The sequence below is a fragment of the Gavialis gangeticus genome, unplaced genomic scaffold, assembly GCF_001723915.1.
Source record: "Gavialis gangeticus isolate Ggan-Ray unplaced genomic scaffold, GavGan_comp1, whole genome shotgun sequence".
NCBI lineage: Eukaryota > Metazoa > Chordata > Crocodylia > Gavialidae > Gavialis > Gavialis gangeticus.
Genome location: NW_017729013.1, coordinates 9,113,257 through 9,127,525, shown reverse-complemented (window position 1 = coordinate 9,127,525; position 14,269 = coordinate 9,113,257). Strand labels below are relative to the sequence as shown.

At 51.8% G+C, this 14,269-nt stretch overlaps 1 protein-coding gene across 1 annotated transcript in view; it reads left to right on the top strand.

Annotated features, from left to right (window-relative positions):
- LOC109293499 (ras GTPase-activating protein 4-like) overlaps nucleotides 1-14,269 on the top strand; it is a 72,601-nt gene that overhangs the window by 30,222 nt on the left and 28,110 nt on the right. The window contains exons 2-5 of the mRNA XM_019511473.1: nucleotides 3,989-4,045; nucleotides 5,561-5,674; nucleotides 8,738-8,799; nucleotides 11,177-11,306. Of these exons, the coding sequence (XP_019367018.1) occupies nucleotides 3,989-4,045; nucleotides 5,561-5,674; nucleotides 8,738-8,799; nucleotides 11,177-11,306 (363 nt within the window). The remainder of the gene's footprint in view (nucleotides 1-3,988; nucleotides 4,046-5,560; nucleotides 5,675-8,737; nucleotides 8,800-11,176; nucleotides 11,307-14,269) is intronic.

Genomic DNA, 14,269 nt, shown 5'->3' with positions numbered 1-14,269 from the left:
CATCAGACCCCAATATCAGGCACCTTTCCCTGTTACATCTGTGAGACCTGCAAAGCACATACGGTACTATGTAAAAAAAAAAAAGACGGATATAAAAGAATAAATGCATTTTCAAGCCTCAGTACATTTTAGCACCTCTTACCAACAAAACCTTTTCAACTTTTTTGAGTAGGCCTTAGCTTAGCATGAGTTTCAGAGTCATCACCAGCCTTTCTGATACTGCTCTGTTGGTGATGATGTTGGTGAGGACATGACTTTAAGCCTGGCACTAGCGTTGGTTACCACTGTATTGTCCATAAGTGCTTCCCTCCCCATGGGGAGGCAGCCAGTGGACTGAGGGGTCTGGAGTAGTTTCCTGTCCAAGATGAGAGGGGGGTGCTGTAGCACTCAGCCCTGCAGTGCCTCTTGAGAAGGTGGGTGCTGGTGGCACTCTGCCCCATGAGTGCAGCTGGGCCACATGCAGGCAATGTAGTCCTGATCTAATGTTAGGACTTGGAAGCTTGAAATGGCTGGTCAGCCTAGCCTGGGGCAATGCTGCTTTCTGGGGCATGGGGTTTTGTCTGAGCCACAGCTTGTGTTATTTTAGTAGCACGTAACTTGAAAATCCTCCTACCCCTTGAGTCTCAGGCCCAGGGGCAGAAGGACTCTTGCCCAGCTTGCTTGAGAGATGAGCAAAAGTCTCTGCCCTAAGCAGTAGCCCTGCATTTGCCTGGCTTCAGCGATTGGTGTCCACACTTGTATGAAGTGCCATGTTTTGGATTGAGCATCTGAGTTGTGCTGGGCAGGGTAAAGGCTTTCCCTCATCAAACTAAGTTGGAGGGTGAGCTGAGTTCTGCTTAACCCAAAGCCCCAAGAGTCCCTGCTTCTGACTCTGTTGCTATGGGGCAGGGTTTGCACAAAACTATTCTGCAGCATCCACACAGGTTAGGGTGGATGCTTAAACTGACTTGGCTTTCCCCAGGCTCCAGACCATTCACTCAGTCCTGCAGGATAACTTCTTAGAGCATTTGTGCACAGAATCCCCACCCTATGCAGGTGGGGGACTTCCTGCTTTTTTCAGACCTGAGATTACTAGGGCTATTTAATGCCATGGCCCATGCAGCTGTCAGGTGGAATGACTTCCATCCAGTCCTGACCTGGGCCATCAAGTAGTCAGTGACTTGGGTGAAAAGGTCAGCCAACTACACCCCTTCCTCTGGGCTGTGCAGCCTTCTTGTGTGTGCTGCCAGGTTTGCTCTGCAGCTTACCTCAGTGAATGCTAATAGCATGTTGAGCATGGCAGATTGGGTTTTGGTTAGACATCAGCAACACAAGAGCAGCAAGGACGCTCCTGATAGCATGCGACTTCTATGGCCATGGTATCAGACATGCTCCAGGAGCCACTGATTCAGTCTGTGGTGCCCTGGTAGAGAATGTGCCAGGTCATTATTGCTACACTTCATCTCTGGCCAGGGACTTAGTGTTGTGTGTCTTAAGAAAGCTCAGCTCGCAGTGAATTCAGTCCCAGTCGTCAGACCATAAAAATAGGAGGCTTGGGAAGCAGCAATGGGAGTACATCATACCAGTAACACAAACAGATCCCCCAGGAGCAATTGGCTCCAGTACCAGGCTCTCTGGAAGAAAAACAGGCAGAAGGCTGGAAACCTTACTTCTATAAATAAAGCCCTGCAGCTGATGGGCTGACACTTGTATGGGCATCTGCAGGAGGAGCTACAGCACTGGACATCGTGGCAGGCTATGTTTCCCTTTGCTGACGTATTTATTGGGAGCTCCAGTGATGATGCAGGCACTGGAGGGCACTGCCTGGCCTCTATAACATGACGTGACTTCAGGTTGCCGCTAGAGCTGATTGCCCTGGTCAGCATTCTCCTGTTGCCTTTGCAGTCCCTGCTGTAGCATCGATAGAAGATCCCGATTCCACACGCCAGGAAGATCTGTTCTCTCCCTTTATCTTGAAACTTGTCAAAGGCTTTCTCCACCTCACTCCAGCTGTGGTGAGTTGCTGGTTCAGTGGGGCTTCCTCTTGAGCAACAGCAAGAGGCAGGGCACCAAGATCTCTCTTCAGGGTGAGCCAACAAACAGTTAAATTCTCCCCAGTGAAAGATGGGAGTTTGTCGCTGTGGGAGCACGAGGCTCATGAGCTTCATGTTGCCAGAGTGGCTGGATATACTAGTCTGGCTTAGTCTACTGTCCCCATGTGCAAACCTGATTGGGCTAGTGATGGTGAGCTGCAGAGGTGTGCCTCATGAAGCTCCTGGCTGCAACATACATTAAAGAATGGGAAGTATCTCACACCCTAACATTGGATTGGGACCCAGTGGGTTGTATCCTTGGAGCTCTCCCCTCCTATAATTGTTAGGGTCCTGCTGTTTGGTCCATGAGAGCTTGATCTATCTGTGACTGTTTTGGCAGCTCAGGAAACAGCTGCATCCCTTCCAGTCTGCGGAAGCCCTTAATCACTCTGCCTCAGGCTGACGGGTCACAAACAGCCAGCCTGATGGAGGAAGCTAGAAGTATTCAGCACCACTTAGAGAGAGAGTTCCTCATACTCGGTGTTGGTGGATGAAGGGAAATCTGTGCTGGCAGCCAAATAGCTTGAGAGATTCCCAGTCAGGCATCACTGTGTTTACAAGGGAGCTGGCATTTGAGATTTATTACCTTCACGCTCTGTGACTAAGACAGAATGTGCTACCAGCCTAGCTCGGTGCAGGCCATGTCATTCCAGATGCCGTAGGGTGAAAAACACTTCTGTAGATACTTTTTGTCTAGAAGGGACCTGTAGCTCATCTAGGCTGACCAGTTGTGCAACACAAGCCAGAGCTTTCCATTCATTTATCTCTCTGTTGTGTTTGGTTAGCTTCTAGGTCTAGCTTTTGACTTGAAGAAACCATAGTTTCTCCCCTGGTTGACCAGACTCCTTCAATCATTTTGTTTCCTAGTGGGTGCTGTAGTGTCAGTGTTCAGTGCTGGATCTGGGTCTGGGGGAAATGTTTGATCCATCTTGGTCAAACGATGGAATTCACTGCTTTGTTATTATTTGCAGTACAGTTGCACCCAGAGACCTCAACCATGGTCCGGCCTAGCAGAACCAGCTTGTACCTGTGAGGCTGGGCACAGTAAGGCAAATAACAAATCTACCAGCATTTTATCCAAAGTGTTCTGATGTAGTTATACAGACAAAAATCAGATTTCATGCTGCCCATAGCCTTTGCTATTCAGCAAATCCCTTCTAGTATGGACAAAGTCTTAATGTTTGTGAAAGTCTTTCAGGCCTTTGGACTAAAGATACTAAGAAGTGCTGGAGTGTGATTGTCTGTCTAGGTGGGGGTGGTTTCCAGTGGCCTGCTAGTAATTCTCTTTATTTTAAAGACCTCATTCCCCTCTGTTCCGTATCAAATTCGTAGAAGAAGCTGTTCATCTCATGCCAAGGTGACTGGCTGATTAGTCCTATGACTTCTTCTTGTGTGTGACTTTACTGTGAATAATAGTGGAGGGAGGGGAAGGGGGAGGGTGAGATGTCAGCCTTGTCTTGTGGTTTTTCATACAGTTGCTCTTGATATCAAGTGATAGGTCATCCTGCCACCTGTCACCTTGCATGGGAGCTCTGGTAGTAATAATACATCACTCTTGCATTGTGCTTTTTATCAGTATATCTCAAACTGCTCCACAAAGCAGAGCAGTGGGGGAAACTGAGGCACAAATGGGGGATGACTTGCCCAAGATCACCATGCAGGGCAATGACAGAGTAAGGAAAGGAGTCTGGATCTCCTGAGTGTCAGCCCTATGTACTGTCCACTTGGCGTCCCCGCCTCCCTTACACAGTGCTGTCTCCAGAATCCTGCTGCTAAGACGCTGCACAGGAGGGAAAGGCTCCTGTGACTCAAGAAAGGGAAGTACAGAGTCTCCTGTCTCATGGGGGTGGTGGTGAGAGGTTCCACAGGTGGCAAAACCCAGGCTAATGCCAAGTGGGGTTTGTTTTGTCTTCCAGCACAGGCAGCAGTGATCCTTACTGCATTGTGAAAATCGACAATGAAGCCATCATCAGGTAACTACCTTGGGCACTTGCTGTCTCTAATCTTCACTCGCATGCTCTCAGTCCCTTTCTCCCCATGGTCTAGCCCCACAGCTCAGTAAACCAGCTTAACTTGGCTGATTGCAATGGAGCTTGGACTGTTTTAGACCAACTCAGGACCTAGTGGCATCTCTCTCTTTTTCCATGAAATGCTGCCTGGAACAAACATTAATTTCCCTGCACCTCCAAAAGCCTGCATGGTGTGTGCTCATGAAGCTTTGAAAACCACAAACAGAGCAATTCTCTGCTCCATGGAGCTTTGTACAGCTCGGGCCATTTGCCTTCTCTATTTGTTTTGTTTTCTCTGGTTTTAGGACTTCAGGCGCCAGCCATTAAAGAGAAGCGGTTTTAATGCCAGAAATGTTGTTTAATTTTGTCTCCTAATGTGTTATTAATGGCCTGTTTATTTTGGAACAGTGGGGAAAACTCGTGTCAACTCCTCCCTAATGCAGCAGATACCACCTGCCCCCAAACCCAGGTTTGACTCTAAACAATAAGGAGTTACCAGAAAACCTATTTCCCTTCTCATGTAGAGGATATGACAGAAAACAAGAAACACTGATTCCTCACCCAGCTCCCCTCCTCTGGGCCTTGAAGGGAGCTGGGCTGAGGTCCTGTTTCCCAGTTTTCAACAAGTTGATGCTGAAGGATGTTTATACTTGTGTAAAAAATGAACATTTAAAATTTGAGCGCTAATACGTGATAGAAGCCAAGTGTGGACAGTAGCCAGCAAACACAAGTTAGCTGATTGAGCTGAATTGTACACCATCCTCCATGTAAAGTGTACCCCAACTAGCTAACACATCCTTTCTGCATAGAGATTATAGCACATTCCCTATCACATGTTTAAAACACCCCTTGTCTAGCACTGTAGGCAGACAGGCCTAAGGCAACTATAGTTTACAGGCAGCCCAGATCCTTTTGGCATTAGGTCACTGAGCATCTCCAGACCTAGGTTAGTAAGGATGATCCTTCCTGTCCTAATTTGCCCTCTGGTGCTGAGGGAGAATACATCGTATCTTAGACTTTTCTGTGCTGTGAACCCAGGTCACAAAAGAGAAGACTTTTGGGTTCCTCATCCCAGCCCCACACCACCACATCTAGCCCTAAAGAAGGGGAGCCTGGTCATCACTCATGGAAAACTGATCTTGACCCTTGAGGGTCCCTTGTGCACCCACCCATATGAAGGTGCAGAGGGAGAAGGGAGTTTGGCCAGGATGCCTGCTATGGAGAAGTGTCATGGATGCCTTCATCACCATGGGTAGTCAGGAGACTTGGTGCAACATCTCACCCAGTGCTTTGACTGTGGGGAAGTGGTGCCTCGCTGCCCTACAGTGGCACTTGGACACTTGGGGGGTGGGGGTGTCAAGGAAGATCCCAGGTAGATCTGTATCCAAGGGGAGATGGGAGGGGTGTTTAAGAGATTACTTTACACTGTTACTAGGTGCTTGTAGTGTCTCTATAAATAAAAGGACCGTTGCCCCACAGGACGGCCACAGTGTGGAAGACTCTGTCCCCATTCTGGGGGGAGGAGTACGAGGTCCACCTGCCGCCCAGCTTCCACAATGTGTCCTTCTACGTGATGGATGAAGATGCACTCAGGTATGGTACCAAGTCCTTCGGGTCCTAGTCTCCGGTTACTCCCTGCAGCTCTGCTGCTGTCTGCAGTACCAGACTGAATGCTTCCTGATTTGAGCAGAGGGTTGGGCTGAGATCGCCGGACCTTGCTTTTAATTTTGTGGCAGGCAGCGCCCAGAAGCACACCCATGCAAGGCACAGGGCTCACACCTAGGTAGATCTAGCCCCTGTCCCAAAGACCTTCCAGTCTAGACAGATCAGGCAGTGGAAGGACTGTTGCAAACATGTGAAATTACTTGTCCAGGGTCATTCAGGGAGTCAATGGCAGAGCTGAGAACTGATCTCAGTCTCCCCCTTGCCCTGGTGCTTTGAGCACATGGCTACTCTCAGAGGCAGGCTGGCAGTGAAGCAAGAGGTTGATGTGCGTGCCATCGAGGAGTGTGCCAGCCCTGCCGATCTCTGCCAGGAATGCAGTCGTTGCTTTCAAGGAGCCATAGAAAAGGTCCAAATAAAATTAGTAGAAACCCTGCCGGCCCCACAGCATGCTTTATCAAAGCAGTGCCAGCAAGGATTCAGTCAACCACTTCAGAACAGGGTTGGGCGTAACTATAGGCTGTGATCAGTGCTGTCTTTGCTGGCATGTGCTTAGGCTTTGCATCACACTGTCGGTCCCCCTGGACAGTATCCAAAGCTGACTCCAGTCCCTGACCACTCATAAATTAAATGCCTTGGCAGCTGCAAGAAGCACACAGTGAGGCCTCCCCTGCATTTCCAGCAGCCCAGCTGGCAAGGCCAAAGCTACAGAGAACTGGGCTGCTGGTAAAGTTCTCTGCATGGGCAGCCCTGCTCCATGCAGATAGGTTGCAAAACCCTGGGTGGCACAGAAAGAGAATACCCTCCCAAGCACTGGCAAAGTGCCTGCTGACATATGGCCTCCCTGGTGTCAGCCCTGGTGTATTGGGCCTGGAGAAGTGCATGTTCATACAGAGGAGGTACAGGCTAGGTTCAGTGCAGCAGTGCCTTTTGGACGGTGTGTGCCCTGTTCTCTCTGTGTTCAGGGATGTGACCCAATTGAGTTCAGAGACCCCAGGGAGTCCTCAACCTTGGAGAGAGGTGTAGTCATCAGTGATGAGGCATGGGATGAGGGTGCCTGTCCTACAGAGATCTTGTGAAATCTGGGCTGGATCAAGAAGTGTCAGGCACCTTAGGGCTGGCTCCTGTAGCTTGGGAGACATCAGAGGATGTCGCCATGTTCAGGAGTTTCCCAAGTGAGGGTCTTTGTGGAGTCAGGAGACAGCTTCCTGCTTTCAGGGGCAGGTGCCTACAGGAGGGCCCCGTGGGTTACTGGCCCAGGTGCTTCCTCTGCTCATTGTTGGCACAGAGAGACAGGAGTGAGTACCACTGTCAAGCTGCCCCCTTTTCTGGAGTTGGACACTTTCCTGCCACCGGCCCAGAGCCCTACCAGGACCTTTCTGCTGGCAGCGGCAAAAGGAATAGTTGTAGCCCCAGTTACATGCAGAACATGGCAGGGTTTTGGCTTCCCAGAGCTCCGGGCAATCAGTGATGGGATGCTCAAGAGCTCTTCATCATTTGCAGCTGCTTGCAGAGCATTTCAAGTCACTGCTATTATCTGGAAAGGGGCTGAACAATGCTGTAGCCAGCGGAGCCAGAGGTGGGGGTGGGGATCATTGTGTTTTTCTCAGTGGTCCGGTCAAGAGACAGGCTCAATTTCTGATTCCTTCCTTCCTCTTCCCGGAATATCAGAAGGATGGAAAGGCAAGCATCCCTCAGGACCCTGAGAGATGAGAGCAGAGCCTGAGAGAGAGGTTGCTTATGGCTTTAGGATAACAGGTTACCCCACAAAAGAGGAAACTCCCAGTGATCAGCTCCCTCCAGAGCAGGGGCGGGCAATTATTTTGGGCGGAGGGCTGCTTACTGAGTTTTGGGAAGCTTCTCCTTTTCTGCATGTAAGTGACTCCAGTCAGCAGGCCCAGATCAGTCGCTTCTAGTTGATTGAGGCATTTCCAGTCTATCTCTCTGCAGAGAACTGTCTCTGGTGGGTTCCAATGGCCGCACTAATGCTTGAGACTGACCTGCTGCTTTGAGTGTTGGGGGCAGGGGCTGTGGCTGCTGCTGTATTCTGTGTGGCCCCAAGACACTGTAGGAGTAATGGCAGCAGCTCTGATACCATCTCCTCGGCCTTTGATTATGGCCAAGGCATGGCACAGATGCCAGAGATTGTGCGTGAGTGTGTATGTGTGCATGGTACATGTGTGTGCTGCAGAGATTTGGTGTAGGGTGGCAGCATAGTATGAGCTGATGCTGGACTTGAGTGAGGAAGTTCAGCTGGATCCAGGAGCAAGGGCCTGTTGGTCTGCAGTGACCTGGGGCTGGCAAGGAGCTGGGCAGCACAAGCAGGTAGGGGAGGTGACAGGCTGCCTGTCCTCAGCTCAGCAGCCTTCCTCAGAGAGCAGGCCCCAAAGATTAAGTGGGGTGCTGCAGGGGTTAAGCACCTCCCCAGACTTGACTCTTTACCCTGGTCAAGAGGGGAGGGACAGTGGTGTGCTGCAATGGACAGAGCCCTGGACCGGGACTTGGGTGACCTGCATTAATTCCTGTCTCAGCCCCTGCCTGCAGAGGACCTTGAGCAAGTTACTTTCTATTGCACCTCCATGCAAGAGGCATCAGATGCTACTTCTTGTAAACCATGTTGGGATCTGCTCCATGAGGGCAGGAAAAGTGGGGCCACTGCGTGGATGTGGCCTCTAGTTCAGGATCCCACTTGAGCTTGCACTGATGATCCCAGTAAGGTCAGTGGGACTCGGGCTGGCACATTAGCCCCCTCTGGCAAGAGTTCCATTGAAATCTTGCCTAGTATAGACCAGAAATGGTGAGTGGACTCCTTTCAGCATTAGTTTTGACCTTAAACTTGAAGCCTGGGGATCTGAAAGAGTGTTTTGCCTGGGGCCGGATTCAGACCTGGGTCATTTGAACCAACTTTTGGCAGGCATTTGACTTATTAGAAGTTCATCAAGGCAGATATTGTCCCACCCTTGCAGTGACAGGCTCTTCATTTTGTCTCCCCAGCCGTGATGATGTCATCGGAAAAGTCTGCCTGCCTCTGGATGTGCTGGCCAAGCATCCCAAGGGTAAGGCAGTCTCGGGACTCGGGTTGGGCTGCACGGGTTGGGCCCTGCGTGCAGGCAGGCAGCAAGCTCCAGCAGTATGTGTACTGTCCCAGTGCATCATCTTCAGGCATCAAGGCCTAGGCAGAGGACTGGAGGCTGTGCCAGTGCCTGCCAGCCCAAGGTGGGCCCCTTTTCAGGGCTGGGATTGCTGCTTCTGGCATCACTGTGCACTTTCCTGCCAGGGGAACAGAGGTGAAACCAAGCCCATGTCAGCCCTCTGTGTGTGTCCCGACATAGGACACTTGACCTGCCTGGATGGCTTGGAGCTTATCAGCAGTGCCCAACCTTCCAGGAAATAAGGGGGTGGGAGCTGAGTTCAGGTGGGGGCATTGGCTCTAACGTCGGCCAAACCAGGAATTCCTCACTCTTGTCCCTGTAAATCCACATAGCTTGGGGCCCAGCGTAAAGGCTCTCTGCCCTGCACTGCCATACCCAGCACTGTACACGCCAGCAACCAGCCTGGCCACAGGACACTGCACTGTTCCAGCCGAGCTATTTCAGAGGTTATAAACAGACATTGTGTGGAGCAGGATCAGCTGTGTAGGAATACGTCCCAGCAGAGCTGCTCCACTTCATTGGCATCTACAGGCGTAACCCCAGTGGGGTTGGGGCACTGTCCCAGGCCACTCCTGGGGGGGCCTGATCCTGTGGAACAACAGCCCCCATTCAGGTTCCCCCTCTTGCTGGTGCATGCCTCGGGTCAGGGTCCAGCAGCCTAAAACACATGCTGTGAGCATCCCTGCGGGGAATTCCTGGGGTGGGCAATAAGCTAACAGACATCCCACTTAAGATGTCACAACCCACAGCTAGGTTTGGTCATAGCAACATTTTTGGGCTCTTGGAACATGACAAGGGACTAGGAAGTCACCCATAGCTTGTGCCACTATAAATCTGTTTATAGTGGCACAAGAGCGACTTCTGATTGCAACCAGAGCAGGGTGCCCTGCATCCCATAAAGCCATGCCAGCTTTTGCTTGTGTTGACTGGTATAAGCACCACCTGTCAATGCTGACGCAGTGGCCAGAGCCCTGGGAAGCAGGATTCACAGAGGATGTACATGGTACCAGAGTAGCATGGCTGTTTCTTCAAGCAGGCTCCTGGGCCCCACCCCCTGTGCTTATCAGCAAGGGCTCCAGTGACGCACATTTAGAGCCGATCCCCACAGCTAGATCCAGCCCGCCCTCCCCACTGCAGCTGGGTCAGGAGGGAGGAGAGGCTGTGAGCTCAGCTGAGGGTCCAGTCATTGGGCATACCTGATGCTGGCAGTCCCCTTTGCAGGGAAATGTCTGCCTGTGATTGGAGGAAGCCATCTCCCACCTGCCTTGGGCATGAGTCATACAGGTCTCTCTCTGCCCGAGTCCCCTCTTCCTTGAGGAGGCAGCTCACGTCCTCTGCTTGCTGCCGTGCAGCCCAGAGATAAGGGCAGAGGATATGTGTGGATGGAGGAGGCAAGAAGGAGCAGTGACCTCCTCCCTGCATTGCACGTGTCTGCGTCTGTGGCTGGGCCTGGCAGGTTTGCAAGGACTCTGGAGACCCAGCTTGTTGTTTACATCCCGGCAAGGCCAGCGATTTTGGGGGAAGCAGCTCTGAACCCAGCGTGTTGGGCAGGGGAAGTGCTGCCATGTGGCAAGTGGCTGAGGGGCAGATAAAGCTTTTCCCCCTTAGGTCCTGCTGCTGGTGATGGAAAGCTGTTACCTTGGAGGGCTGCTCAGCCAAATGAGTAGAAGGGTCCTGTTTGACCCGGCCACAACTCCACGTGGCCCATGTCGGGCTGTCCACCTTGTGGGTTGTGGGGGCTGCAGGCTCATGGGCCGTGCATTGTATGGGTTGTGCACCGTGGGGCAGCCTCCTGAGGTGCCTGCCACCGCACAGGCCACTTGTTTTCCTGCCTTGCTGTGGCAGCCAAGCTCCACTCACAGCCATGCGTGCAGCCCAGCTCCTTCCCTGAGCTGCTGTGGGCAACTCAGATCCTTCATGACCCTCTCCCCCACCATGCCAGCTTGGCTCAGGAGATGCACATCTTTTTCCTCCAAGCTAGCCTTGAGGTACTGGCAGTCTGGGACAGTGCTCTGACTTCTCTATGGAAGGAAGACTTTGCTTTCTCAGGGCTGGAGCCTCTTACCTGGCATTAAGTTCTCTGCTAATATATGCAGCACTGTGTGTGTCTAGAAAATGTGGAAGCAGTGGCTTGGCTGTCAGGATGCCCAGACTCTGTGCCTGGCTCCATCACTACTTCACTGAGCAACCCTGATTAAGCAGAACACCTTCTCTAGGCCTCAGTTTTCCCATCTGGGGTGGGGAGATGCACCTCTGAGCAGGCCATTCCCCCTGTGTCCAGGCTACAGCGGCTGGCTGAACCTGACAGAAATCGATCCCGACGAGGAGGTGCAGGGGGAAATCCATCTCCTGATCGAGATCCTGGGCAGCACCGTGGCACGGAAGCTGCGCTGCAGGGTGTTTGAAGCCAGGTAGGAACAGAAACGGGCCCTCGGGAGGCGGCTGGTGAAACTCATGCAGAGAGACCCTGGGCAAGGGCAGGGGAAATGAGGGAGGACTGGAAATCCTGCTGCATTTCCCTGTGGGGGCCCCCGCAGGTCTGCAGCCTCCCTGCCTCCAGGGAGCTCTGCAGTGTCTACCCAGCTGAATGGAAGCAGAGGCATTTGCTTGGAGCTGATGCAGTGTCTAATCCACCCCCATGCAGCAAAGCCTGTGACTCAGGCAGGCAGGCAGGAACGTGGGCAGGAGGGGCACTGGGACGCCACAAGCATCCCGCTCCCCCGGCCAGGCATCGGCTTGGAATCCCCTTAGCGTGAGTCATGCAGCTCTGAGGAATTTCCCTCCACGGCTCATGCAGGCACTTGACCTTTCCAGCTAAATTTGGCTGCAGGAGCTCTGTGTGAACGCCCTGTGGGCAAGCGGTGAGCTGCCAGACCTTTCCCATCTCTAATTACAGCTGCTCTAACAAGCGGGAGACTCACTGCGGGGGCCAGACAGCAAGCAGGCCAGGGCCAGGGGGCGAGAGCTGCAGTAGGTGCGAGTGGGGGTCTTGACTGGTGCTTCCAGTTGGCAGCTTTGCCCAGAGTAGTGAAACCCTTTGTTGGGGTGACTTGGATGCAGCTGGGGACTAGCCAGAGCTTTCCCTGCCCTTGCCCTCCGTGGCTTGCAGCCGGCTTGGCCAGGGCCTGCCTCCCTGTCCACGGGAAGTCGCTGAGTGATTGTGATCTGGCTGCACCTGTAATGACCTGCTGGGCTGACATCTTATCCTGGTGGGTGTCAGTGTCACGCTGGGAGGGAGATGCAGATGCAGACCGCTCCCATGTGGCCCTCAGGGAATTGCTGTATTCTCCTCTGCTTGGAGGACTGGGCTCACAGCCAGGCGGCCTCTGAGTTGTGTCTGAGGCAGGTGTAGAGCTGGGTCACTGGGGTCTTTCCCTTGGGGCTCTTTCCAGGGAAAAGCCTTGCTTATTTGAAAGATATCCTGTGTAGCAGCCTCTCAGATGTGACCCCCTCCCTGTATACACAAACCCCATCTCATAGTCTCCTGCTGAGCCCCATTCCCCAACTCACCCAGAGCAGCCTGGAGCCCTCCCATCCCGGGACTCTGCAGGCTTCCTGAGCTGCTGGCTTATTCCTCTCATAATTAATGTTTGTTGATTTACTAATTCATTTAACGGGGGGGGGGGGCATGTGGAGACACCTCCTGAGGGGTTGGGGGCAATAAAGAGAGGAGACAAAAAAAAAAAAAAAAACTAATTAATTTAACATTCATATGGGGGAGTGGGACCTGTGGGTCCTGATTTTAGCATGTGCCGTATACAGCCCTTAACAGATAAGGGATTATCTAGAAATCTCACAGCGTAGGGTGTGGATCTGACACTTTTTTTTTTTTGCAGAGCAGAGGCAGACAAGGAAGAACCCATCTTTGTCCTACTGGCAAATCTTATCCCCTAACATCATCATGTCAGGAGGCACCGGGTCTGGCCCTCAGCTGTGGCAAACTGGCCTGGTCTTCCAGGGACCAAGGTCATTTATTCTCCAGAGGGAGAATACAGGGGGAGTGGTGTCTGATACCAGCAGTAGATGGGGCCCTTGTGAGTCACAGAGACATCCTTTTCGTAATGCATCCTCCCCGAGTCTCTTTAAGCAAATAATAACCCAGCATCCCCAGAGCCTCCCACGGATGTGCTCTTTCAAAGTGGCATCAAACAGGTGACCCTGCCCTTTGAAGTCTGCTTGGGGTAACCAGCAGAGCCCTGCACTGTTCAAAGCAAAGTGCAGCATAGGTGATCAAAAGGACTTTGATGCTACTGCAGAGGTGTGTTTAGCTCCCAGCCGATGGTGTGCCTTGGACGCTGGAATGTGTGTAGGGGAGGGTTTGCACAAAGCAGTCTAAGTCCTTAGCTTTTTTCTTTCTGGGTTTGTTGTATCTTCTTAGTCCAAACCATCCATGCCAACTCTTTACCCTTTGCTTTTTGCCTCTGGAAAACCATCTGCATTTGATACATCGTGGTTCATCAGCCTGTAGCAGCTCCAGAGTTACCAGCGAGAACCTGCATCAACAGGACCCAGTCTGCTGGGCTAATTTAAAGCAGACAGAAATTGTCTTATAGAAAAAAGTACCCTGGAGAGCATAATAAACAGGATGGCTGTGTCTTTGAAACCAAATGGGGTGGATTTTCCTGCTCTAGAAGGACAGGAAATGCCATATGTGAAAATGCCAAGCGCCTGGTCTGGAATTACAGGGGTGTATGTTGTAGCTTCTAACTTTGCTGAGGAAAGCCTGGAAAAAATGAACGGGGCACTTTGGGGTGGGGGAAGGGGAAAGGCAGGGAGTCTACATGTGTAAAGGTCCTGATCGGGCAATTCCGCAGACTCTTCTGGAAATTGATGGGCTTCCCTCCCCTTTCTGGTGCATCGCTGCAATCTGCATGGATGAGTCATCCGATCAGAAATACGGTGCAGCTAGCAAAAGGCTTTTCTCCAGGGATGCTGTCTACAGACAGAACTCAGAATAGGTTTATTGTAAGCAAAATAACACGGAGAAAGACCTACCCTCAGCCTGTTGTTGAAGATTCCTGCTAATATGATCAGGTTGTTGTCAGTGTAAACAGCACGTGCTTATCTGGAACGCAGACAAAGCTCTTGGGCTAGAGGTGATGTCTTTTATTAGACCAGCTAAATAGTAGCAAAAAAAAATCTTTCACTGCAAGTTTTTGGGTCCAAACACCCTTTGTCAGACAGAGGAGAATTCAAAGATTGTGGAAGTTCACCTAGGTAGAAAGGAAACTTCATCTGGAACGCTACAGTGGTCTGGTGGCCTGTATGGAAGGGGATGTGGCAAAGGCAGAGGGGGCTCAGGAGCAAAGTGATGGGAATGGGGAGAGTCTGGAAGAGCCGCTGACCAGGAGGGAGAGAGTGGGGGAGACAGTGA